Raw genomic sequence first — 27,416 nt, forward strand, 5'->3', positions numbered from 1 at the left:
TCAGCATAATCCCCATTGCAGCTTAACAACTAAATCTTTAGAATGAGTAAGATAAGGAAGTTCAAGATATTTTAGAAATTTATTGTATTATATTTATGCAAATATTTTGGTCTAGATTCAAATTCCTGGTTTAAGCAGATATAAATATTCTCCTTACATTTCCAAAAAATTTATTGTAACGTGCAAAAATGGTGCTCAGTCTCAACGTTATTCTGTTCCTAGCTTTGCATATCTTGCCTGGAATGAAAAGCTCAATGGTAAATTTGAATAACAATGGGTATGATGGTATTGTCATTGCAATTAACCCTAGTGTACCAGAAGATGAAAAACCCATTCAAAACGTAAAAGTAGGGGCCGGCCCGGTGGTGCAAGCGGTTAAGTGCGCGTGCTCCGCTGCGGCGGCCCGGGGTTCGCCGGTTCGGATCCCGGGCGCGCACCGACGCACTGCTTGGTAAGCCAGGCTGTGGCGGCATCCCATATAAAGTGGAGGAAGATAGGCACCGATGTTAGCCCAGGGCCGTCTTCCTCAGCAAAAAAGGAGGAGGATTGGCGGATGTTAGCTCAGGGCTGATCTCCTCACAAAGAAAAAAAAAAAACGTAAAAGTAAGAGAGAAAATTTTATTACCCACTTATTTTTATTTCAGTAAATATTTTCAATTTATGTTGCCTAGGCACATATACGCACTCAGTTATAAGTTTCCAAAATTACTCAGACAATATTCATCATTTATGCAGTATGTATCTAAACCGTCAAGATTAACATCTCCTTAGTTTAAGTATGATTTATCATACATTAATAGTATTAGTCATTCCCTTAATGAATCATTAAAAGGCTAAACTGCTAATAATTTTTCAATTCATTGAGCTAACAGAAAGACTTTAGAGCTATTGGAGGGTTATTTTCAGATTTTATCTTTATACAGTTACTTTTATAACATTTAAATAACCAACCTACACTTAAGCCCTAGAGGTTCATTATCTTATACATTTTTTCAGTTGCCCATACTTGTTCAACTCTGAAAAATTCAAAACTCTTATGTATCTGATCTTAAAGAAAGTATTACATATTTTTGAAGTTGATTTACTTCCTAATTTTATTTGGGTTAGTCAGTATAATAAAAACACTTTATATATAGCACTTTAATATATACTATCTTCTTTGATCTTCCCAATATCCCTATGAGGTGGTCAAAAACAGAGATTATTCCCTTGTTGCATAAGTGAGAGAAGTTCTGTGATTTGTACAGTCATACAATAAGTGGCAAAACTGGGACTTGAAGCCAGTGAGACCTATACATTTTCATTTTCATCCCTGCTTGGTAAAATTTTGCCTTTTGTGCACACACTCCACATGAGAAGATAACTCAAAATAAATCTAACAAAAATTTTTTTCAATTAACAAGTGTAAAATCTACCAAACTTTAAACTCCCAACCCAATTACCAGCACCTCTGTTGGATTAAATAAGCAACTTGCCAACAGGCTCCCAGTCTTAATCTCCTTTATATCCCACCCATCACTCTCACTCCTCTCTCCAACCCATAATGCTGAAAGCAGGTGTAGATAGGTAAAAAATTGAGAAGTGATTTTTGAGCATTTAAAAATGAGGAATTTACAAACTACAGTGATAGTAAAATTCAACCTATTTTTCAGTTAGTCTTTGCCAAAATATCTGGGGAAAGGGAACTTAGATTTGCTTCCTATTGTTTGTATATATACACTTTTATGCTCATTTCATTGTGAAATTGTTAACACAAGGTATTTTTAATTTTGTCAGGAAATGGTAACTGAAGCTTCTACTTACCTGTTTCATGCTACCAAATGAAGAGTTTATTTCAGTAATATAAGCATTTTAATTCCAATGACCTGGAAGTCAAAATCTGAGAACTTAATGCCTAAACAAGAATCATATGAACAGGTAGGGTATTTTATCTAGCTCATAAACTGCTTCTTTCTTCCTGGGTTTTTTTTTAATTAATACTCATAATGTTTTAGTAATTATTAATCACTACTGTAGTAATTAAATTAGTAATATTACTTGTCTTAATTTAGATAAAAAATTCCTTGCTTCTATTGCTCTTGGGATCTGTTTTGGTTTGTTTGTTCTGCTTTTTAGGCAGAAGCCATAGTTGCTACTCTTTACCTAAAATACGGAAATGATCGCTATACACTTCGATATGGACAATGTGGAGAAAAAGGACAATATATACATTTTACTCCAAACTTCTTGTTGACTAATAATGTGCCTATCTATGGGTCCTGAGGTAGGGATATCTATTTTATACTTTTACTTTTATTTCCACTGGAAACAAATATAACACTGTGACTAATAGTATTTTGAAAGGTTTTTTAAAAAGAAAAATAGGTATTAATTAATTCCTTTGTTTGGAAACATACTAGTTATGTTCAATCTAACTATATTTCTTTTTGTGTGTGTGTTTAATAATAAAAATAGTCATTTATGGATACTAACCCATTCCAACTTTTTTGGTTTAACAAAAAGTGTTAATTTCTAGAGTTCCTTGACTCAATTAGGTTAAGGATATGGGGCAGGGAGACTTAAAATATAAGGAAACTGTATTAAAGTGTTGTAAATATAAATCTTTAAGTGGCAATATTCTCTCATAGGCAGAGTATTTGTCTCTGCCCATCTCTGATGGGGAGTATTTGATGAGTATAATGTGGACCGACCATTCTATATCTCCAGAAGGAACACTATTAAAGCAACAAGGTATCACTATATTGAACAAATCTGTTTTCAAAACTTTCTACTTATGACTTTTTAATTTTCTATACTAGGCAAACAAAAGCTATCTCAGTAGTTGAGTGCTCATACAGTTCATTGCAACATCCAACCTGCCCCATTAAGTATGTGTCCAACTACTTCTGAGGAGTCCATCTTGGAATCAAGATCAATAAAAATTGGGAAGCATTTCAGTATTCATGGGAATTGTACTAAAATACGTTATTGTCAAAGGAGAAAGGAAAAAGCTGTAGCCTAAACCTCAAGGTATCTGAGAATTGGAGTTCAGGTTCCTGCCAAGTGTTTTATTCTGTTTGATTCATAACTTTTCAAGGTGAATCTGTTTTATTGAAATCAATTAAACTACTAGAGCGTCATGGTAAATTTATTTTACTTTTCATTTAATCTTGAACTTAAAGGGGGAAAAGTACTTTTCATAAGGATAAGTGAGTAAATTGATTTTTTAAGAAATATAATTCTGGGTAGATTTAGACAGGTCCTATTTATGAATAGATGAGATACTTAAAAATATCAAGCACATGGAGTATTTAAAGAGTATCAAAGAACAATAGAAATCAGAGTAATAGGAAATGAGTCTTTGGAATAAAAAACATATTAGAGGAAAGAGGTGAGATAGAAAAATGACTCTCCCCACTTCCTTTGTGTTTGCTTTATCTCTGCTAAGCTGCCTAGAGTCTCTCACACAGACTGGGCTCTCAACCCAGGACACTCAATCCTCCTACCTCCTCCCACACAACTCCACCCAGCACCACCGCCCTTATCCAAAAAACGCTTGTCCATCCTTCAAGACAGTTCAAATGTTCCTTCCCTAAGTGTCTTTCCTCTCCCTTCATTTGGAGTTAGATATCTTTGAGAGTGTTCCCAAAGCAACATGCACGGGCTTCTCTCACACTGGGCATCAATTGTCTGTGTAATTTTATTTTCCCCACTAGACCTTAAGATCCTTGAGAACTGATTTTTTTTCTAATCCCCTAGCCTTGGTCCTGGCACAAAGTAAGTAAAAGCTAAACAAAGAATGTATCAAAGAACAAACTTTTGATAAATTAATGAAAAATGAATGAGTTTCATTATCAGTCATTAAAAGAGATATATTAGTAAAAACAAGTATCTAAAATAAAATTTACTGAGCTCCTACTGTGTGTCAGGTATTTTGTTTAACTTTCAGGCTTACCTTAGAGCTAACCCTTTTGGAAGATATGACTCACCACCTCCTTTAATCCTTGCAATACAAATAAATTTCTTAAAATGGATTAAAGTTATTAAGTTTAATATTAAATCAGAATGGAAGTAAATCCTGCAGATAAACAGAAACTCTTTAGAGTCTTTTACCCATACCCCAACCCCCCTATTCCCTGCCAGGGACTTAACAGTTACGTCACTTATCATAAAGACCAAATGGTTTGCATGCACAAGCATTTCCATACAGGTTTATTTTTATTTCTTCCTTCAATCTAGTGCAGTGGTTTTCAAAAGGCAAACTGCAAAGTGCTATAAACACAAAATCACAGATTATTTTGTATGTATGGTATACATGCATATGTGTATATACGTATGCATCTATATAGCAATATATATGTGTGTGTGTATATATATGTATATGTGTACCATACATAGAAATTTAAGAGGGTTTTAAGCATAATGTTGACCATCCCCTCCCCACTAGGAGGCAATTCCTCCATATCTCTTAGCTCATTTAATCTTCACAACATCCCTGTGAGTTAGGAATTATCATCTTTAGCTCAAGGTCACAAGGATAATAGATTTATTGATCACATTAGTGAGCAGTGAATGTTAATAAATATGCAATGGCATCATTGTTCTTGTTGAAATCGATGGTAAATAGGGAAAGGATATTGTGCCTACTTCTGTCAAAATGGAATGTTTGGTACGTGATCTATAGTAATTATCATTGAGGAAAAGATTTTAGGATCTTAGTCTGTATTCATGATTTGTCTGGTTTTCGTATATAAATGTAATCTAATTCTTTCATCATAGATGTTCAACTCATATTACTGGTATTAACGTGGTTTTCAAGGAATTCCAGGGAGGCAGCTGTATAACAAGGCCATGTAGACGTGACTCACAGACAGGGTTGTATGAAGCAAAATGTACATTTATCCCAGAAAAATCCCAGACTGCAAGGGAATCCATAATGTTTATGCAAAGTCTTGATTCTGTAAGTACCTTCTTTTTCTAGTTTCACAAAGGAATCTTTTGGGAAAAATTAATTAGGGAAGCTGGATTTTCTGCTATGAAATTATGTATAACTCATAAAAATAGGGAAATTACTCAGACAATTAATTAACAGCTATTTTCCCCAGCCTGTGTCAGGGTGTGTCTAGAAATCATTCCACCCTTTCTTATTAACCTGTTTCTTTTCTTCAGATGTAGAACTGTACCCTTCTCATTGGCGTCACATAATTTCTCATAACATCCCTTGCCTCATTTGACTTCTGTGGATTTGTGTCTAGAACTACAACCTTACTTTTAATTCTGTCTTCTAAGTGTTAATTACTTTTCCAAAGTAATCCATTCCTTAGCTTTGGAAAGTACTGACATTCTAGATTTTCTATTATCTTCACACTAAAGCACACCAAGCTATTGCAAAGTAATATTGTGAAAACATAAATGGCTCCGTCTCTACAGAACAGACTTAAGGGAAAAAGTTCACAATCACCAATCTGACCAATTAAAAAATAATGACACAATAATTCAAGTTCCAAAGCTAATGTTTGACCTGAAATATCTAGTTTAAATGCAAAAAGCTCAGTGGATAAAAACATGTGCCTTGGAGTCAGATAGACTTGATATCAAAACCCAGTCTGTCATTTTCAAGATAGATTGTGTCACTATGAGCAAATTGCTAAATCTGACATGTAGTTCTCTCATCTTTTAAATGGAAATCATAATACTCACCTCACTCATTGTTGTTAGATTTACAAGAGCTAATGTCAATAAAGTATGATCACAATGCTTAGCACAAACTGAGTATAAAATAAACTTTAAATTTTTAATTTTTAAAATTTATAAAATATTTGCATAACACTCAATTGTCTCTTTCCCTGGATAAGTCCAATCTTAATTAATTTAAACATATTACAGTTACCTAATGAAAGTTTCTAAACATGTAAAAAAGATTTTTAAATGTGAAACATGAAAGTTATCAAAAATAACAGATGAAAATAAAGTATACTACCGCTAGATAGTAAGACTAACCTATTTAAAAGAAGCAAATTTTCATATAGCAAATCACTAGCAAAAAATACTTCCATGCGTAGAGGTATGTAAAAGCCTATTGTTTCCAATACGGTTTAAAATTGTTTTGGCGTCTACAGCATTAATGATGAAGAACTTGAGTAAAAATTTAGACTTGATATTTTCTTCTAAAACTCTTAAATGAACCCAATTTGATATTTAAGTAGAAATAGTTTTTCAGCCTAATAAAGCTCCCTCCTGGAAATATTTGAAACATAAGTCAAGGAAGTTCACTTTAACTTGCTGAACCTGGATCAGCAAAGGCTAGCCAAAGAATTCAGCATCCAAACAGATATCAGATCATGTGACACAAGAAGATAATTGGAATATGTACTGTCTGTACCAAACTATAAATTCCAAAAGCATTTGACTGTCAGGAGACAACTCATGCTGCCTACTTGGCAGATAAATAATAAAGAAGATCATGTAGCTGAAATATGGAGGGCAACTAATTATATAAGACATGGCTCAGAGATAAATATTGTACCTTAACCATACATCATGTCCAGATTAACACTAACTTCTAATTATTATAATATAGATTAAATATATTGCATAGCATCTGTACCCAGGGCATAAGCTCAGACCCAGGAAAAATATGGTCTGAAATATTGAATGTTCAGTTCCATGATTTCCTTCCCTTAAATGTCATTATTCCCACTTCATGCCCAACACTGTGTTAGGAGTTGGAAATACAGAAATAATTAAAGACAACTGTTCTTGAGGAACTCAGTTTAGTGAGAGAAGTAGAGATATAAGAAAAACACATATGAATACAAAGTAGAAAGAGATATAAACCAAGTGCTATGAGAGTACAGCAAACATCTCCAACTGGAGGTCAGAAAATAGTTTCTAAAGAGATGAGTTTTGAGCTGGGATTTGAAAAAAATGAGTATAAATTTGCCAAAGCAGGAAAGGTAAGGATATTCTAGGCGAAGAAACAGGTTTACAATAGCAAAGAGTGGAAAAATACGAGAAGCCACGCATGATTGTACAAGTTGAGCACTCCCCAAATTATCTGCAACATGGACACTAAAGATTTTAATATTTATTACAAAAATTTTCAGGTAGATAGCAGTAAAAGAACTTGAGAAAGTGGCACCTTTTTCTAATTTGTACAAAATTTCCTGTCCCACTTTCCATTTGGGTTACCAGAGACCTTTGTGAAAGTTTCCGGCATACTCTAAGGACAGGACAAAGTTCAGTGTGGTACAAGTAAAGAACACACAGCGAGCAAGAAGCAGTAAAAGAGACTGAAACAAGAAACTGGGACTTACAGAGCTAAGGTGTTTGGATTTTATCTTATCAGCTTCAGACTGGCGATATAATCAGCTTAATTCTTTCAGGAAGATAATCCTACTCATTGTGAAGGACAAAATGGAGGGAGATGATAGTGGAGGCAGGGAGACCAGTTTGAAGGCCATAGCAATAGCCAGATAAGAGACCTGAAAGCCCTGAATAAAGGCAGTGGCAGTGGCAGGGCAAAGAGGGACCAGATTTGATAGGCATTTCATATCAGCAAGACTTGATTATGAATCACTGCTTTGATTAACAACTGTATTTTTCTCTTATCCAATATAACCAGTTCTGGGAAATGTAAATCAGAACCATATCAGAAGGAAAACAAACTCTTAAAACTTAAATAAAAGATACTCAAATTTAATAATTTAGTTCTAAATCTGAGTTTACATCTGGAGACTCTGTATTGGAAGGGCATTTTTTAAAATGAAATGACATTTACAAAAGTATTTCTCATAAGCTGAGGCTTACCGCAAGATGAATTCCTTCCTGAATGCTGCACTAGTTTATGGGAGCATTTTTCCAATACTAAGTTTTCAAACTTGGAGTATTTTCACAGATTTTATAGTAATGAAATATCATTTGGCAGAATTACTGAATACAACTCACTATTTGCAATTGATATAGAAGCAATCACATTTCCTCATTTTATCCCTACATTTTCACTACTTTTTTCAGGAGTATTATTTTATTTATGTCGGAGTTCACCAGAGCCAATCAACAGCCTAGGTTGTTAGAATATCTATTCTCAAGTTTTTCAATCAATAATAAAGAGATAGAAAATACTTAAGCAATTTAAAAAGGCCGTTTTCTTTATCTCACTTTTAGGCGGCACCTAGAAATTACTGCAAAGACTATCCCTTTTTCCATTAAACTTAATTCAAGGCTTTAGTTCCCCAAGAGTCTAGAAAGGAAAGTAAGAAGTTAACTCAAGCAGTTGTACCACCCCCCACTGCCATGATCTACCTGTACCTTAAAGAATCACCAGAGAGTGATGTCAGCATCATGGCAGAGTGAGCTTTCCAGTAAACTCTTCCCCCATAAGATACAATAAAAGGAACAGTCACAGACCAACAATGGAATCATAGACAGTGAAAAGCAAGATCGGAAATATCCACACTGCCTCACATCTGAGAGTGGAACGTACTGGGCCCCCAGAGGAAGCGGGGAGAGGTAAGGAGAACTCCTCTCCCTCCCCATCAGATCAGTGATCCCGGTCCACACAGCTCCCAAAGAGGGGGGAGGGGCAGCCCTCTGCAGGGAAACCGTAGCCCTTCAGGCTTTCTCAGCCAGTGGGAAACTCCCACACAGAGGACTCAGAACTGCTATGGGGTACCATCAACATCTGAGCACCCCAGAGAGCGGATAACAAGGGGCAAATGAGAAGCCCCCCACACCAGGGACCCAGCAGGCAAAAGAGAGAGCCCCCCCTTCCCTACAAACCGGACCCTGCAGCTCAGCCGACCAGACCAGACCAAGCTACCTGCAGTTCGCAGCGAACAGCTGCAGCAGAGTGCAGGGGGCTCAGAATACACAGCCCTTTATCCCCACACAGAGGCAGTGGGTGGAAATTGCAATCAGATATTTCCAGGATGAGGAAAAACAAAGCCAATACAGGAACCACAATGCAAAGGTACATGAAATCACCAGACCAGAAGGAAAATGACAAGCACCCAGAAACCAACTCTGAAGACACAGAAATCCATAACCTAAATGACAGATATTTCAAAATAGCTATCATAAAAACACTCAATGAAATATGAGACAACACAGACAAACAATTCAATGAGATTAGGAGTTTCTTCACAAAAGAGATTGAAATCATAAAGAAAAACCAATCAGTGCTGATGGAGATGAATAACACAATGGAGGAGATAAAGGAGAATCTGGAATCTTTAAAGAACAGAGCTGACAATATGGAGGAAAGACTTAGCATTATAGAGGATAGGAATACAGATATGCTCCAGATGGAAGGGGAGAGAGAACTAAGGCTAAAAGGAAATGAAGAAAGTCTCCGAGAAATATCTGACTCTATTAGGAAATGTAGCGTAAGAATTATAGGTATTTCTGAGGGAGAAGAGAGGGAAAGAGGAATAGAGAGCCTAGTCAAGGAAATAATAGCTGAGAACTTCCCAAATCTGGGGAAGGAGCAGGAAATACCAGTAAGCAAAGCCAACAGATCACCTAAATACGTCAACAGGCAAAGGCCCACTCCACGACATCTAGTGGTAAGGCTGGCCAAAGTCAATGACAAAGAAACAATATTAAGGGCAGCTAGACAAAAGCAAAAAGTAACATACAAAGGAACTCCCATCAGGCTCTCAGCAGATTTCTCAACAGAAACTTTACAGGCTAAGAGAGACTGGAATGATATATTCAAAATACTGAAAGACAAAAACTTTCAGCCAAGAATACTCTATCCAGCAAAAATATCCTTCAAATATGATGGAGAAATAGTAACTTTCCCAGATAAACAAAAGCTAAGGGAGTTCAAGGCCACGAGAACCCCACTACAAGAAATACTCAAGAAGGCCCTCAGGCCTGATAAAAAGAAGAGAAAGGGAATACAAAGCTTGGAGCAAGGAGAAAAATAGGTAGACAAAATCAGAAAAATAGTAGATCTTTACCAGAATAGGTTAGCAACCACTTAAGTACCAAAATCAAAGATCAAAGGAAGGAATTCACCAAAAATAAATTTAACCTCATCACTGTAAACACACATCCACAACAGAAGATAGAATAAGGTATAACAAGAACGACTTAGAAGGGGAAGAGGAAAGTGATTGAATTGACTTAGTATAAGGAAATGGGAGGCCATCAGATAATGGACTATATCATACACAAGATTTTTTACACAAACCTCAAGGTAACCACTAAACAAATAATCAAAACAAAATCACATACGATAAACAGAGAGAAAACTAGAAGAGCCATGAGACAGAACAACCAAACTGAACTGGCAGTCCAAAACAAATGGGACAAGAAACAAAGGAAATGCAAAAGAACCAGAAAATAAGTGACGAAACAGCAACATTAAGCCCTCATATATCAATAATTACCCTAAATGTAAATGGATTGAACTCTCCAATCAAAAGATACAGAGTGGCAGGATGGATTAAAAAGCAAGACCCAACAATATGCTGCCTCCAGGAAACACATCTCAGCTCTAAAGACAAGCACAGGCTCAGAGTGAAAGGATGGAAGACAATACTCCAAGCTAATGGCAAACAAAAGAAAGCAGGTGTTGCCATACTCATAACAGACAAAGTAGACTTCAAGATAAAACAGGTTAAGAGAGACAAAGAAGGGAAATATATAATGATAAAAGGGACACTCCAGCAAGAAGACATATGACTTATAAATATATATGCACCCAACATAGGAGCACCAATGTACGTAAAGCAACTATTAACAAACCTAAAAGGAGACATTAACAACAACACAATAATAGTAGGGGATCTTAATACCCCACTTACATCAATGGATAGATCATCCAGACAAAAAGTCAATAAAGAAATAGTAGACTTAAATGAAAAACTGGACGACATGGACCTAGTAGACATATACAGAGCATTCCATCGAAAAACAGCTGACTACATTCTTCTCAAGCATGCATGGAACATTCTCAAGGATAGACCATATGTTGGGAAACAAAGCAAGCCTCGATAAATTCAAGAAGATTGAAATCATAACAAGCATCTTTTCAGAACATAATGCTATGAAACTGGAAATGAACCATGAAAAAAAACTGGGAAAGTGACAAAAATGTGGAGATTAAACAACATGCTACTGAACAACCAATGGATCATTGATGAAATTAAAGGAGACATCAAAAAATATCTGGAAACAAACAAAAATGAAAATATGCCATACCAAACCATATGGGATGCAGCAAAAGCTGTCCTGAGAGGGAAAGTCATAGCGATACAAGCCCACATTAACAAACAAGAAAAAGCCCAAATAAGCAACCTTAAATTACACCTAACAGAACTAGAAAAAGAAGAACAAACAAAGCCCAAAGTCAGCAGAAGGAGAGAAATAATAAAAATCAGAGCAGAAATAAAGGAAATTGAGACCAAAAAAACAGTAGAAAGGATTAATGAAACAAAGAGTTGGTTCTTTGAGAAGATAAACAAAATTGACAAACTCTTAGCCAGGCTTACTAAGAAAAAAAGAGAAAAGGCTCAAGTAAATAAAATTAGAAATGGAAGAGGAGAAATTACAACAGATACCATGGAAATACAGAGGATTATAAGAGAATACTATGAGAAATTATATGCCAACAAATTGGACAATCTAGAAGAAATGGATAAATTCTTAGACTCATACAACCTCCCAAAACTGAACCAAGAAGAAATGGAGAATCTGAATAGACCAATCACAAGTAAAGAGATTGAAATAGTAATCAAAAATCTCCCAAAAAATAAAAGTCCAGGACCAGATGGCTTCTCCGGTGAATTTTACCAAACATTCAAAGAAGATTTAATACTCATCCTTCTCAAACTATTCCAAAAAAAAGAGGAAGATGGAACACTTCCTAAATCATTCTACGAGGCCAACATCACCCTGATACCAAAGCCAGACAAAGACAATACAAAGAAGGAAAATTACAGGCCAATATCACTGATGAACACAGATGCAAAAATCCTCAACAAAATATTGTCAAACCGAATACAGCAATACATTAAAAAGATCATACACCATGATCAAGTGGGATTTATACCAGGGTCGCAGGGATGGTTCAACATCTGCAAATCAATCTACGTGATACATCACATCAACAAAACAAAGAATAAAAACTACATGGTCATCTCAATAGATGCATAGAAGGCATTTGACAAGATAAAACATCCATTTATGATAAAAACTCTCAACAAAATGGGAATAGAAGGAAAGTACCTCAACATAATAAAGGCTATTTATGACAAACCCACAGCCAACATCATACTCAACGGGAAAGACTGAAAGCCATTCCTCTGAGAACAGGAACGAGGCAGGGCTGCCCACTCTCACCACTCCTGTTCAACATAGTACTGGAGATTTTGGCCACAGCAACTAGGCAAGAAAAAGGAATAAAAGGAAGTCAAATAGGTAATGAAGAAGTGAAACTCTCACTATTTGCAGATGACATGACTTTATATATAGAAAACCCTAAAGAATCTGTTGGAAAACTATTAGAAATAATCAACAACTACAGCAAAGTTGCTGGGTACAAAATCAGTCTACAAAAATCAGTTGCATTTCTGTATGCTAATAACGAACTAACAGAAAGAGAGCTCAAAAAGATAATACCATTTACAATTGCATCAAAAAGAATAAAATACCTAGGAATAAATCTTACCAAGGAGGTGAAAGACCTATACAATGAGAACTACAAGACATTATTGAAAGAAATCAATGATGACATAGAGAAATGGAAAGATATCCCATGCACATGGATTGGAAGAATAAACATAGTTAAAATGTCTATATTACCTAAAGCAATCTACAGATTCAATGCAATCCCAATCAGAATCCCAATGACATTCTTCACGGAAATAGAAAAAAGAATACTAAAATTCATATGGGGCAACAAAAGACCCCGAATAGCTGAAGCAATCCTAAGAAAAAACAACAAAGCAGGAGGCATCACAATCCCTGACTTCAAAACATACTACAAAGCAATAGTAATCAAAACAGCATGGTACTGGTACAAAAACAGACACACACAGATCAATGGAACAGAATTGAAAGCCCAGAAATAAAACCACACATATACGGACAGCTAATTTTCAACAAAGGAGCTAAGAACATACAATGGAGAAAGGAAAGTCTCTTCAATAATTGGTGTTGGGAAAACTGGACAGCCACATGCAAAAGAATGAAAGTGGACCATCTGCTAACGCCATTCACAAAAATTAACTCAAAATGGATCAAAGACCTGAAGGTGAGACCTGATACTATAAAACTCATAGAAGAAAATATAGGCAACACGCTATTTGACATTGGTCATAAAGGAATCTTTTCGGATGACATGCCTACCCAGACTAGGGAAACTAAAGAAAAAATAAACAAGTGGGACTTTATCAGATTAAAGGGTTTCTACAAGACAAACGAAACCAGAATCAAGATGAACAGACAACCCACCAGCTGGGAGAGAACATTTACAAAACATACATCTGACAAGGGGTTGCTCTCCATAATATATAAAGAACTCACACAACTGAACAACAAAAAAACTAACAACCCGATCAAAAAACGGGCAGAGGAAATGAACAGACACTTCTCCAAAGAAGATGTACAGATGGCCAATAGGCACAAGAAAAGATGCTCAACATCATTAATCATCAGGGAAATGCAAATCAAAACAACACTAAGATATCACCTCACACCCGTTAGAATGGCTATAATCACCAAGACAAAAAACAACAAATGTTGGAGAGGATGTGAAGAAACAGGAACCCTCATACACAGCTGGTGGGAATGTAAACTGGTGCAGCCTCTATGGAAAATGGTATGGAGAGTCCTCAAAGAATTAAAAATAGAGATGCCCTATGATCCAGCCATCCCACTACTGGGAATCTATCCAACAAACCTGAAATCAACAATCCAAAGAGGCTTATGCACCCCTATGTTCATTGCAGCATTATTCACTATAGCCAAGAAGTGGAAGCAACCTAAGTATCCCTCGACTGACGATTGGATCAAGAAAATGTGGTGTATATATATATAATGGAATACTACTGAGCCGTAAAAAAGACAAAATCGTCCCATTTGCAACAACATGGATGGGCCTGGAGGGTGTTATGTTAAGTGAAGTAAGCCAGAAAGAGAAAGACAAACACTGTATGATCTCACTCATATGTGGAATATAAACCAACACGTGGACAGAGAAAACTGTATTGTGGTTACCAGGGGCAATGGGGGTGGGGAGTGGGCACAAGGGGTGAAGGGAGACATATATACGGTGATGGAAAGACAAAAATGTACAACTCAAAATTTCACAATGTTAAAAACTATTAAAACATCAATTAAAGAAAAAAGAATCACCAAAACACTTTCCAGTGCATATTGATGGTTTTACCTTGCTTCCTCTCCACCCAAGTATGCAAAATGAGTGTCAGAATGTTAGATTATGAAATAATTTTTAATTGTCAGGAGATAAAATCTGTGAAGGATATACATGGCAGCCAATTGCATATTTGGAAAGGAATGTAATGCCTCACCAGCTATCATGATATCATTTTCTAATTGATTTATTTTCCAGGTGACTGAATTTTGTACAGCAAAAACACACAACAGAGAAGCTCCAAACCTACAAAATAAAATGTGCAATCTCAGAAGCACGTGGGTTGTCATGGACTCTCATGATTTTCGGAATGCATCTCCCATGACAGGAAAAAATCCACCTCCTCATCCTACATTTTCATTGCTCAAGTCCAAACAGCGAGTAGTCTGCTTGGTACTTGACAAATCTGGAAGCATGAATACAGTAAGATATTTATTTGTTAGCTCTCTTAAATTAAGTATTTAAGCTAATAGAAACATAATTTAATCTTACGTTTAGTTCTACTTAGCTAACTAAAATATATATTTATTATTCTAATAAATTTTAGTATAATGATTTTATATGGACAAGTGCTAGACGATAATATACTAAAATAAAAATAATTGTTATATTAAGGTATTGGATTATAGATAATGTTTATTCTTTAACTTTTAGTTCTAGCAAACTAAAAATCATAAAACCAAACAAAAAGAAAAAATGAAAATCATCCATAATTCCACCATTGAGCATATGTCATTCCAGTCTTTTTTCTCTTCATGTATTTGTTTTTCCTCCTCAAGAATGTGATTATATTTTATGTTTTATAATATGATTTTTTTACTTACCAGACCTTAAATACTCCCGATGGAAAAAAATGATTCCATGACATAATTTTTAGTGGTTGAATCATATGCACATATCATAATTTAGTCAAATACCCTCCTGTATTGGACATTTTGGCAATTTTAAACTTGTTATTATGAAAAATTATGTTGTCATAAACATTTTTGTATTCATTTTTAAGTTATTTCCTTAGCAGAAATTCCTGAATATAAAACCGTTAAATAAAAAGATATTGATCTTGAGGGCTTTTCCAAGTATAAGATGACTAATTTTTTAAATTTTCTTTAATATTACTTCTTTCTAATAGAATGAAAGAGTTAAATTCTAAAATACAGTAATCAATTATTATCACGATCTCTGGCCCATGAACAACTTTTTCTTTCACCAATCTGTCAAGACTTGAGGAGACTCAGGAATTGTTCAGACATGTTTTTCTTTACAGTACGACCGTCTCCTTCAAATGAATCAAGCAGCAGAATTATTCTTGATTCAAATTATTGAAAAAGGATCTTTGGTTGGAATGGTCACATTTGACAGTTTTGCTGAAATCCGAAATAATCTAACAGAAATAACTGATGATAATGCTTACCAAAACATCGTTGCAAACCTGCCTCAATCTGCTGGTTCCTTCCAACCTAAGATAGCCTCTATTTAAACCTATTTATTGTCATTCTTTAAGTCACAAAAATAGAAAACTGCTTTCTGTCACTGAGCCTCTCATTTTCTCAGCTAAAAAGTGGAACCTATTACTCTTATCCAGACCACTAATTAATACCATCTCCTAGCGCTCCTTGTGATGTCTATTTGTTGTGAAGCATATTGGTTTAAGAAGGCATGACTCAGGCTTTGGATTCAGACAAACCTGAGATTCTGGCTCTATTATTTATTAGCTAAATAACATTGGATAAGTTATTCAAGTCAGAAAGTCTGTTCCTTCAACTAAGTAAATGTGGAAAATGATAGTAGCTATCACATTTAATTGTGAGAATTATATAAAAGTGCTCAAGAAAGGATTGCTATTACTATAATAATCGTAATTCTTGTTATATATGTCTGTTCACTTCTAAAATATGACACTACTATATATTGGGAATATATCATAATGTTTGCACATACTGATTCCTATATGTTTTTCTTAATATATTTTGATATATATCTTATGATATTTTGACCATAGAATCTATTGCTAAATAGATTATGTCAAATCACATTCAAAGCTATACATACCTCTTAATTATTTATGCAATGAAACCATATAAATATATAAGAATTTTACTTATATAATCAAAATAATAATAGCTAAAATTTATTGAGCATATACTATATTATTGCCTATGTTAAATGTTTTACATGCATAATCTTATTTTGTCCCTACCATTACTTTTTTAGTCAGGTACTATTATTATGCCTATTTTGCACATAAAGAAACTGAGGTTCAGAGTAATTAAATATCTTTCTTAAGAATACAGAGTTGGGGCTGGCCCCACGGCACAGCGGTTAATTTCACACACTCCGCTTCAGTGGCCTGGGTTCACAGGTTCAGATCCCCAGCAGGAACTGACTCACCGCTTATCAAGCTGTGCTGTGGTGGCGTCCCATATAATATAGAGGAAGATGGGCATGGATGTTAGCCCAGGACCAATCTTTCTCAGCAAAAAGAGGAGGATTGGCAACAGATGTTAGCTCAGGGCTAATCTTCCTCACAAAAAAATAAAAAAAAAAAGCTTTTCTCGAAAAAAAGAATACAGAGTCAGTAATTGGCAAACCTAGGATTCAAAACCTGGTCTTTCTTACTCCTAAGTCCAAAAAGTTAATCACTACACTGAGCTATTTATAGAAGTCTATTATATATATGAGAGAGAGAGAAAGACAGAGAGAGAGAGACTAAACAGTAGCTATTCTATTTAGCAAATGGCAGAGCCAGAATTAATCTCAATTTGTCTGACTAAAGATCTTAGCCAATACTCTTGGTAGAAGTCAGGAAAAGACCAAAAAAAATTGTAATACTTGATAAATTTATGAACTTCCTTCTTCACGGCAGGTCAATGTTTTATCCAAGAAATCCTGAGATTCTTCAATGATCAACTAAAATGTGTGAAAAGACACATGCTACATCATTTAACCTTGCACACCTACTTTTAGTCATGACTTTTCAAATGCTGTCTAGGCTGCAGCCTTCCAAGATGGCCGGTCCTTTGACGCCACCTCAAGTACCTCCTGGGATAATAATAATAGCTAACATTCACTGAGTACGTACTATGTGCTAGGCATTGTTCTTAGTGTTTTATTCTTCCTCTCTTGGGCAGCTTGAGTATATCTGAAAGGATTAGATGAATTATTAACACTCTATCTTTGCAAACCTACAAGAACATTGTACATCACACTCATTTCCACACCAACTCAACCTGGAGTGATAATGCAAAAAGTTTCCTTTTGCGGCTGGCCCGGTAGCGTAGTGGTTGAGTTCCTGTGCTCTGCTTCCCCAGCCTGGGGTTAACAAGTTCGGATTCAGGTTGTGGACCTACACACCGCTCATCAAGCCATGCTGTGGCAGCATCCCACATACAAAACAATAGAGGAAGATTGGCACAGATATTATCTCAGTGACAATCTTCCTCAAGCAAAAAGCAGAAGATTGGCAACAGATGTTAGCTCAGGGCCAATCTTCCTCACCAGGAAAAACAAAAAAGTTTCCTTTTGCCTACTCTGATACGTAAGCCTAAAGACTTCTCCAAGACTAATGAACAGGTTTGTTCTTAGTTTAAATTTATTTAGATATTATATTCTGTAATTAATAATCTGGTTTTTCACTATCAGGCAATTGTCTACAGTAACCAGAGTACTTTTGGTTCTGAAATCATATTACTAACAGATGGGGAAGATAATGAAGTAAGCTCATGCTTTGAGGAGGTAAAACAAAGTGGTGCGATCATCCATACCATTGCTCTGGGCCCTTCTGCTGCCGAAGAACTGGAGACCTTGTCAAATATGACAGGTAAAGCTTTGGAATATAGTTTGAATAGAAATTACTGAAAATGTCTCTGCTATTCTGGGCTCTTTCCCCTTAAACTATAAAACTGCTCAAAAATTTCCTATCCTAAAAATTAATCTTTGCCCCTTCCTTGTCCTTATCCTTCAAGTTAATATCTTTCCTCTATCACCCTCCACCACCTCTCTCCATTTCTACCTATACTATCTTCTTCTACTATTAGTTAACATTTGTTGTCTTCATTCATTTCTCACCACTTTCTACTACCAAATTGAAACTTCTTTCTCCATGGTTACTAATGACTTACTCAACTGCAATTCCAAAATTCTTCTTAGTATGTGTTCTGCTCAACCCTACAGTAGACATTCAGATAGCCCGAGTTCCCAGAGGAAGAAATGGAAACCTAGAGAGTCAAATGATTTGCCAGCAGCTGGAGTTAGAGTCCTAATTACCAATTCTTGCCCTCTGCAATCTGTTCTTTTCCAACTCTTCACACCTAAGTAATCTCTCTCTTCATTAACTCCTGTATCATTTACTTTCCACATTTAATCAATTTTTACTTTATTCTAAACTGTCATTCTCTAATTGTCTTGGTATATCTTAGATGCAACTAGAAAATAAGCAGTTGGTTCAAAAAAATTGTCTTAAATTTTATTTTTATAACGTTACTTAGTGATTAGATCAGCTTTACTAATGTGGCAGGCACTTACATCTAATCTGATATGAAAACAATATTATTTGGCCAGTTCTTTAAGTTTTCTCCATTCTAACTTATTTTGAGGAAAGTTTTAATTTTTGTAGGATTACATCTGGGATAGTGATATACTAAAAGTTTCTAAGGTTCTGGGAAAGTCATATTTTGTAAGTTCAAAAAGAAATTTTAAAATATATTTTAAAGTAAATTTATAAAGTACAATAACAAATATGATTTTCCCATTTAAAATTAGTGTTATAAAAGTAAATAAAATTCCATTTTAGGAGGACTTCGTTTTTCTGCCAATAAAGACATAAATGGCCTTATTGATGCTTTCAGTAGAATTTCATCTAGAAGTGGCAGCATCACTCAACAGGCTATTCAGGTCAGTATCTCAGAAAAATTCCTTGACTTTTTACATTTGTAATAAATTTCTATTACCCTAAATAGTAATTTCTTTCCCTAATAAAGAATTCTTTTGCCTGAAAACATTTCAAGTGTGCAGAAGAAAAACACCCTCACTGAATTTGCTTTTCTGTGACACTTATAGCCACTTCTGCTTTTGATTCTTCTATTCTTTTGTGTGTGTGTGTGTGTGTGAGGAAGATCAGCCCTGAGCTAATATCCATGCCAATCTTCCTCTTTTTGCTGAGGAAGACTGGCCCTGAGCTAACATCCAGGCCAATCTTCCTCCACTTTATGTGGGACGCCGCCATAGCATGGCCTGACAAGCGGTGCCTCGGTGCCGCCAGCAGCGGAGCGCGCACACTTAACCGCTACACCACAGGGCCGGCCCCTCTTCTGTTCTTTATAAGTGCTTTTTATTTGCAAAATTATTCAAAATAATTCTTAGTTATTTTGAAATCTTAAAAATAAATTTAGAATTACTCTGAACTGACTAAACTTTGAAATTTTATTAACTATAATAACAAATTGGTTTCAAGTGTTTGTTGTTTTTATTTATGTAACAGTTGGAAAGTAAAGTCATCAATATTAGAGAGAGGAAATGGGTAAATGGTACAGTGCCTGTGGATAGTACAATTGGAAACGACACTTACTTTGTTGTCACATGGACAATAAAAAAGCCAGAAATTATTCTCCAAGATCCAAAAGGAAAGAAATATAAAACCTCAGATTTCCAAGAAGATAAACTAAATATTCGGTCTACTCATCTTTGAATACCAGGTATTGCAGAGGTAAGAATATTCTTATATTTTCTCCATGCTTTATCAATCAATTTTGAGGAAAAAAAGGAAGATAACATCTTATACGTTATCAATATTAAAACAGTAACAGATCATCTGTCATAGAAAAGAAGCCAAATAGAATAATTGGGGATTCATATTCATTTACTATACTAGTTTATAAAATTGCACATTAAAAATCATTACTATTACTCTGCTTAAATTTCTAAATAATCTTATATTCCAAATAGGAGTAGGAAAATATTACAAAAGCTCTCAAATAGACATTTTTGATTTTCAGACAGGTACTTGGACTTACAGCCTTCTAAATAATCATGCCAACTCTCAAATGTTAACAGTGATAATGACTACTCGAGCAAGAAGTCCTACCACACTCCCAGTAATTGCAACTGCTCACATGAGTCAAAATACAGCACATTACCCTAGCCCAATGATTGTTAATGCACAAGTCAGTCAAGGGTTTTTACCTGTTCTGGGAATCAACATAACAGCCATTATAGAAACTGAAGATGGACATCGAGTAATATTGGAGCTCTGGGACAATGGTGCAGGTAATAAAAATCTGCATCAACCTCCACTGAATTTAAAATCCTACTACAGTCACATGACTTAGAAGTCAATATTTCCTATGTATACTAATGAATCATATTTTTAACTGAATTAAGTTTAATTTTAATATTTTTCGAACTTTTTACTCAGTTATCTTGACATGAGGCATGGACATGAGCACATTTATTTTCTTTAAATTTTGTAAACAATTATACTTTTCCCAGGGAACTTAGGAATCTAATTTTTCTCTATTTTCATTAGTGTCAGTGTTCTGCATTGCTATCTCCAGTTTCCTTACATTTTTCTTATTTTGTTAAGATTCCTTTATGAAATAATAATCACTATTATTAATTGAATACTTACCATGAATTAAGCTTTTCCGAAGTCAAGAGTTAGCAAGAGGCCAAGCCAGGCTTTGAACCCAAGCAGTCTGATTCCAGGGTTCATGTACTTAAAACACTGTGCTATACTATCTCCCAAAATGGTTGCCATCAGTGGTGCTCATGAACAGTTGGGATTGTCGTTTTTACTCTGTTGGATGGACAATTATTACATTTCAATATCAAGGTGCTGATACTGTCAAGAATGATGGCATCTACTCGAGATATTTTACAGATTACCATGGAAATGGTAGATACAGCTTAAAAGTGCATGCCCAGGCAAGAAAAAACATGGCTAGGCTAAGTTTAAGAGAACGACAGAACAAAGCTCTATATATACCAGGCTACGTTGAAAATGATAAGTGATGTTAAAATAGAAATGTGTCATTTATTTAGGTAAACTACATGTGGCAAGCATTGAAAATATAATGTACTATGGAAAACCTAAGTTTATAGTTATATAGTCATTTGCATGTTTCAAACCCATATTTATATTAATAGACCTAGCATAAGACTATGTTTCCAATATGTTTTGTTTACATCCCCCTCAGTTCATTTCATTTACATTGAAAAAAAACTTTACTGAGTAACTCCTGTGTGGCAAGCACTGTGCTAGATGCTGGGCTACGAAGATAAGTGGGACACCATCCTTGTCCTCAAAGAATTTCCAGTCAAGTAGTAAAGATAGATAGCTTAAAAAATAGTTCTAACATTGCATAATGTCTCCTGTTCAATTTTAAAATGACACGAATAAAACAAGCTTTTGTTCACTAAAAGCTTTTACTTTTTTAATGTCTGCTATCAGTCAATATTAACCCTCTATAGGTGCAAGATGAGATTACAAGATAAAGAATAGACATTGTAACATGAAACATTACAAATTTACTTTTTTTGGTAGGTAAAATTATACTGAACCCACCCAGACCTGAAGTCAAAGATGACATGGCAGAAGCTGAAGTAGAAGACTTCAGCAGGCTAACCTCTGGAGGACCGTTTACTGTAACAGGAGCTCCGCCTCCTGGAAATCATACTCATGTGTTCCCACCAGGTAAAATTACAGACCTCCAGGCTAAGTTTAAAGAAGATCATATTCAACTTTCATGGACTGCCCCTGGCAATGTCCTTGATAAAGGAAAAGGTAAGTTTGATATTAGATTTTAAAACACGCTAAAAGAAATCAGATTGGCTTTCATGTGCTAAGAATTTTCTAATGTCCTATTTATAAATAACATGCATAGAGTGTCTACCATGAGCCATTAGTTACCTATTTTCAGATATGAAAACTGAAGTTCCAAGAGATAATGAACCGGCCCAAATTATTTCTATATTTAATAACTTGGAAGTCTAACCCACTCTTGTCAGATTCTGTTGTGCCAAACTGCCTCTCACAATATGAACCATCTTAGAAATTACTTTGAGAAGACAGTTAACAGCTTTCTGTTGCACTCTTTTCTCACTAACAGGGAAAAGTTTTTGTAAGTATTTCTGTACTTGCACAATTTCATTCATTCATTGACCTTTTGTTGAATTTTCTAACACTATTAGGTTCCTAAGAAATAATCCGTACTCTTAATCGTCAGTTGAGAACAGAAGACACTTTCTGCAAGTAAACAGATAATTTTACAGAATGTGATAACAGATATGCTGCTGTAAGCACAGAATGATATGGTAGCCCATTGGAAGGCCACAAAATCCTGGTTGGGGATTAAAACCACAAGGTATATCTTAAAAGGCTTCCCAGGGAAGACTATTCCTGACCTAAGCCTTGAAGAATGAGAGAAGTTAGCCAAGTTAAGTGAAGGTGTCCCACAGAGAGAGAAGATCACACGCAGAGAAACTCATTAGTGGGAGAGATTTAGCCATTGAGTTTGAATCAAGTTTAAGGCCAAAATATCTCATTTATTCAAAGTTCCTTATAATAAATTGCCTTCAATCCAGAAAGTTTAAATGACTTTTATCTTTGCTTTAAATTTAACTGAATTCAATAGTATTTATTGAATGCCTACCATATTCCAGTATTGTGTTAGACTAGTAGATTCTTATGATATAAAGCCAATCTTGCTATTTTCCCTTAAAGGTGGGAAAATGAAAGCAACATGTAATATCGATATACACAATATCTCAGGGGTTGTCAGTGCTGAAAAGCCACGTGTTCAGTACTCTTTCTCCTGGGCTACAATAAACCCCTTACTGTATACTTTCAAAAGAAAAGATGCTTTCTAGTCTTTCATTTTCTATATAGCCTTTTTCAAAACTATATTTCTTTTTATCATCATTATGCAAGAAACAATCATTCTAAAGCCAAAGGAAACAAAATGCCCACAAAGAGCTCCTTTGTACTTCAATGTTGAAAATTCTTATCATGACAGCTTCTGAAATACATTATTTTTCCATGCTATGACCCTCAAAGATACGGCAGAATCAAAAAAAAAACATACCAATACTTCCACTGAAAAAGCCACAAATGAAACTACCTGATCAAATGTTTAGTTCTAAATTCAGTTCAGTCAAGACCAAGCCTTCAGTTCAAGAATGGGTTCACAATAAATGTCCCTCATGCTAAAAGAAGGAATGCATTACATAGAGACACTGGGAGAGAAGGAACTTCACTGTGCTTAACCACGAATGCCTAAAATAGGTGGGATCTAATTTGCCTCTTTCCATGTGACAAATAGGAAGACGTAGTTGCTATCAGATGTTACCCTCAGGTATTGCAAAAGGTAGTAGCAGTATCTCAAAGAATAAATTAATATCTATATAATCTCAAATGAACTACTTAAATTCTCTGGGACCCAATTTCCATACCTGTCAAATAGGCAAATTAGACTAGATGACCTAGAATTACTAAAACAAGTAGATGTAATTCTAATATTTTATGATTTTCTAATTCCATCATTTGGGGCATCAACTTAAAAACTGTATTATTGGCCAACACGTAATTAAGGAGGTCAAATACATGCCCAACACAGTTCCAGATACTCTAGTTGATACAAAAGGAGTGTAAAACATAGTCTTTGCTCTCAAGAATAATATGATCTAACTGAAAAGATAAATTGAACCTCCATAAAACAATCTGGAAAACTCTATTCCGTGCAATAAGAGTTCATGGAAGAGAGTCATGGGGTGGATGAAATACCTGGATAAGACTTCCCAAGAAGGCAGGCCACCTGTTGGGCCTTAAAGAATGAGCACAATTTGCATAGATAGGGAAAGGAAGGCACATTCCAGGGAGTCATGACAGAAAGAGAAGGAACCAAATAATATGACCAAAGTCAAGAAAGCAAAATTTCACAATGCAATAATTGAATTAAAATAAGGGATGGATGGATAGATGGATGGATAGAGAGAGAGAGAGAGAGAGAGAGAGATAGAAAGAAAGATAGATGGACAGACCGACACACCTAAATGGAACACAGGGTGTATGTGAAGAGGAGTAGAATGGATTGATAAGGCCTATATACTGAAAGACTAGAATGTTAAGGCAGAGGGCCTGAATTTTTTTAAAAACCACTAAATCAAAGTTATTTACCACACACTTAAAACACCTTCAACATTTCATGAAAAAAATAGTCTTCACTTCAAAAAAAGACATTTGATGTTTGATTGTTCATGGCATTTCAGAATGTGAGAATATATTTTTCTATTGATGGTTCTGGTAGATTTCTAAAACATTTTGGAACGAAATATTTATGTCAGCATCTTCCTTTCCTTTCTTGATAAAATAACAGTTATGATAGCTAATACTTCAAACATTAAGTCCCAGACATTGTGCTAAACGCTTTTCATGCATTATCATATATCAGTCTCACCATTAGAATAATATGCATTCAATAAATATTTGTTGAATGAATTGAATGACTGAATCTCTGTTTTACAGATAAAAAAATTGAATGTAGAAAAGCATAAATAAATTTTTGTTATACAGCTAGAAAGCAGCAGAATTAAGGTGCTGATCAGTCTGCCTACCTCCTAAGCACGTTTTAATTAGTTACACATTCCAGCCTCTCTGCCTCCTATTGTTCTTTCTCCTTACTCCTGTCTCCCACTCTATTTATCTGCTCTCTTACCGCCCCCTCCTATTACTCCCTCTCTCTACTTAATGAGAACTAATATGAAATGGGGTACTGAATGTGTTTGCTCAGACATCATTGTGTTCCTTGTTCTAAATTGAGTGGATTCAGCTCTTTATATTTTTGCTTCTAAAAAGAAATCTAAAGATTCTGTTTTTTTAGTACTATATGATTTTGAATTAAATTTATTGTGATTAGATAACTAGATAAAAAAACTGTTCACATATTTGTTCTTAAAATAAAGAAGATGGAATAACCAGACAAAAACTATATCTGGGATTTCCATAACCAAAACCTAGTGTGCATTTCTGATAGGCCCCTAAATGTAAGGCAGTGTGGTGGCAATAAGGCATCCTAGTGATTTTAATATACATGAAGTGTCTATTTGTTTTCCAGCCAACAGCTACGTTATAAGAATAAGTAAGTGTTTCCTGGATCTCCAAGATTTTGACAATGCTGCTTTAGTGAATACTTCTAGTCTAATACCTAAGGAGTCTGGCTCAATAGAAAATTTTGAATTTAAACCAGAACCTTTCAAAATAGAAAATGGCACCAAATTCTATATTGCAATCAAAGCCATCCATGAAGCCAATCTCACCTCGCAGGTTTCTAACATTGCACAAGCAACCAAGTTTATTCCTCCGCAGGAACCCAGTACCTCTGGTCTGGGTACCAAGATTTCTGCAACCAATTTGGTAATTTTTGGAGTAGCTGTGATTTTATCTATATTTTAAACTAGGAATTGTACTAGAACTGGAAAATTCAATGTTATACATATTTGGTAAACATTTATTTAGAATTTAATTTGTAATATTCTCTATTATAAAACTTTGTAAGATAAAAGTGAATGTATAAAACTTGTAAATTTGCTAATTCCTTGAGTTGATTAATACTAACTAGTTGCCAAATGTAAATCAAAATGAGTATACCATTTCATATCTTTGGAAAATCCATTTATTAACTCAATATAAACAGAGGTTGCATATTTGTACTTATAGGTTTTTTAAGAAACATTTTCAGAGTGTCCTACAAATTCATTTGGTATATTCACAAAATCAGAATTTACCGAAACCATTTGAAAAATGTTGTGTATCCACAATAGAAATAATTTTATGGTAGAATCATTTAGGTTTCATTCTTGATTACAAATGAATACTTCGTTTACATAAACTGTAATCAAAAAGGACTATAAAGATAATTTTTCAATGAGAAATGGTCTAAAGCAGTAAGGAGGTCAAATTTGTTTTTTATCATTGATTAAAAGTGTTATATCAGGGCCTAGGGCTTAGTGATTAAGTGCGAGCACTCTGCTACTGCTGGCCCAGGTTCGGATCCCGGGCGCGCACCGCTGCACAGCTTCTCCGGCCATGCTGAGGCCACGTCCCACATATAGCAACTAGAAGGATGTGCAACTATGACATACAGCTATCTATTGGGGCTTTGGGGGAAAAAAGGAGGAGGATTGGCAATAGATGTTAGCTCAGAGCTGGAACAGCAAAAAGAGGTGGATTAGCATGGATGTTACCTCAGGGCTGATCTTCCTCACAAAAAAAAAAAAAATGTGGTATATCAAAGTTTTGACCCTAAGCATGAAATGACTATTAGAGAACAAGAATATTTTTATGTATGAACTATGGAACATCCCAATAAAGTCCTATTTATATTCTGAGACCAGTACTAGATCCTAAGAGTATCACCAAGATGCTCCATCAGCATAGGGATTTTTTTTTTCACTGCTGTATCCTCAGTATCTAGAATAGTACTTGACACACAGTAGATATTCAATAAATATTTGTTAAACAAATTAATGAATATTTTCATACCATCCAAGAAATCCACATTTGACCCATTACGTCAAAAAAAATCCACAAAATATGATATGCACATGGTATTGTGAGGACTTAATATAATGAAAACTAACCACTTAATAATAGTGATCTGAATCAACATATAGCGTTTCAGGAAATTAACTGTATCATGTCAATAGAATTTATAAACTATCTAATAAAATGAAAATTAAGTTATTAATATAGCAATAGTGTGATTTTTTTTCCTGAAAGACAGAGAGTCACAGTTACATTAGGGGCAAATTCTTTGTTTACAGGGAGGAAGTTTTCAAAAAATCTTTGAATGTCTGAAAGGAGAAAGCTATATGATATATCTGGAAAAGTCAGGGAAAAAATCATAAAATATTAGCAAACCAAATCCAGAAGAATATATAAAAAAATAATAATATATTGTGACCAAGTTGAATTTATCCCAGGAATCCAAAGATGGTTTAATATCAGAAAATCAATGTAATTCATTGCCTTAACAGATTAAAAAGAAAAATTATATTATCT

The 27,416-nt window shown here is 35.0% G+C and overlaps 1 protein-coding gene across 1 annotated transcript; it reads left to right on the forward strand.

Annotated features, from left to right (window-relative positions):
* The first annotated feature begins 188 nt into the window (after window positions 1-188).
* On the forward strand, window positions 189-25,808 carry LOC131402265 (calcium-activated chloride channel regulator 1-like). Its single transcript, XM_058537120.1, is given in 14 exon segments — window positions 189-347; window positions 1,777-1,917; window positions 2,116-2,263; window positions 2,628-2,730; window positions 4,759-4,939; window positions 14,564-14,788; window positions 15,630-15,821; window positions 17,972-18,182; window positions 19,155-19,255; window positions 19,842-20,066; window positions 20,356-20,626; window positions 21,192-21,361; window positions 21,902-22,142; window positions 25,471-25,808. Coding segments are annotated over 14 exon segments (2,706 nt in total).
* Window positions 25,809-27,416: the final 1,608 nt, after the last annotated feature.

This window comes from Diceros bicornis, chromosome 4 (genome assembly GCF_020826845.1).
Source record: "Diceros bicornis minor isolate mBicDic1 chromosome 4, mDicBic1.mat.cur, whole genome shotgun sequence".
NCBI lineage: Eukaryota > Metazoa > Chordata > Mammalia > Perissodactyla > Rhinocerotidae > Diceros > Diceros bicornis.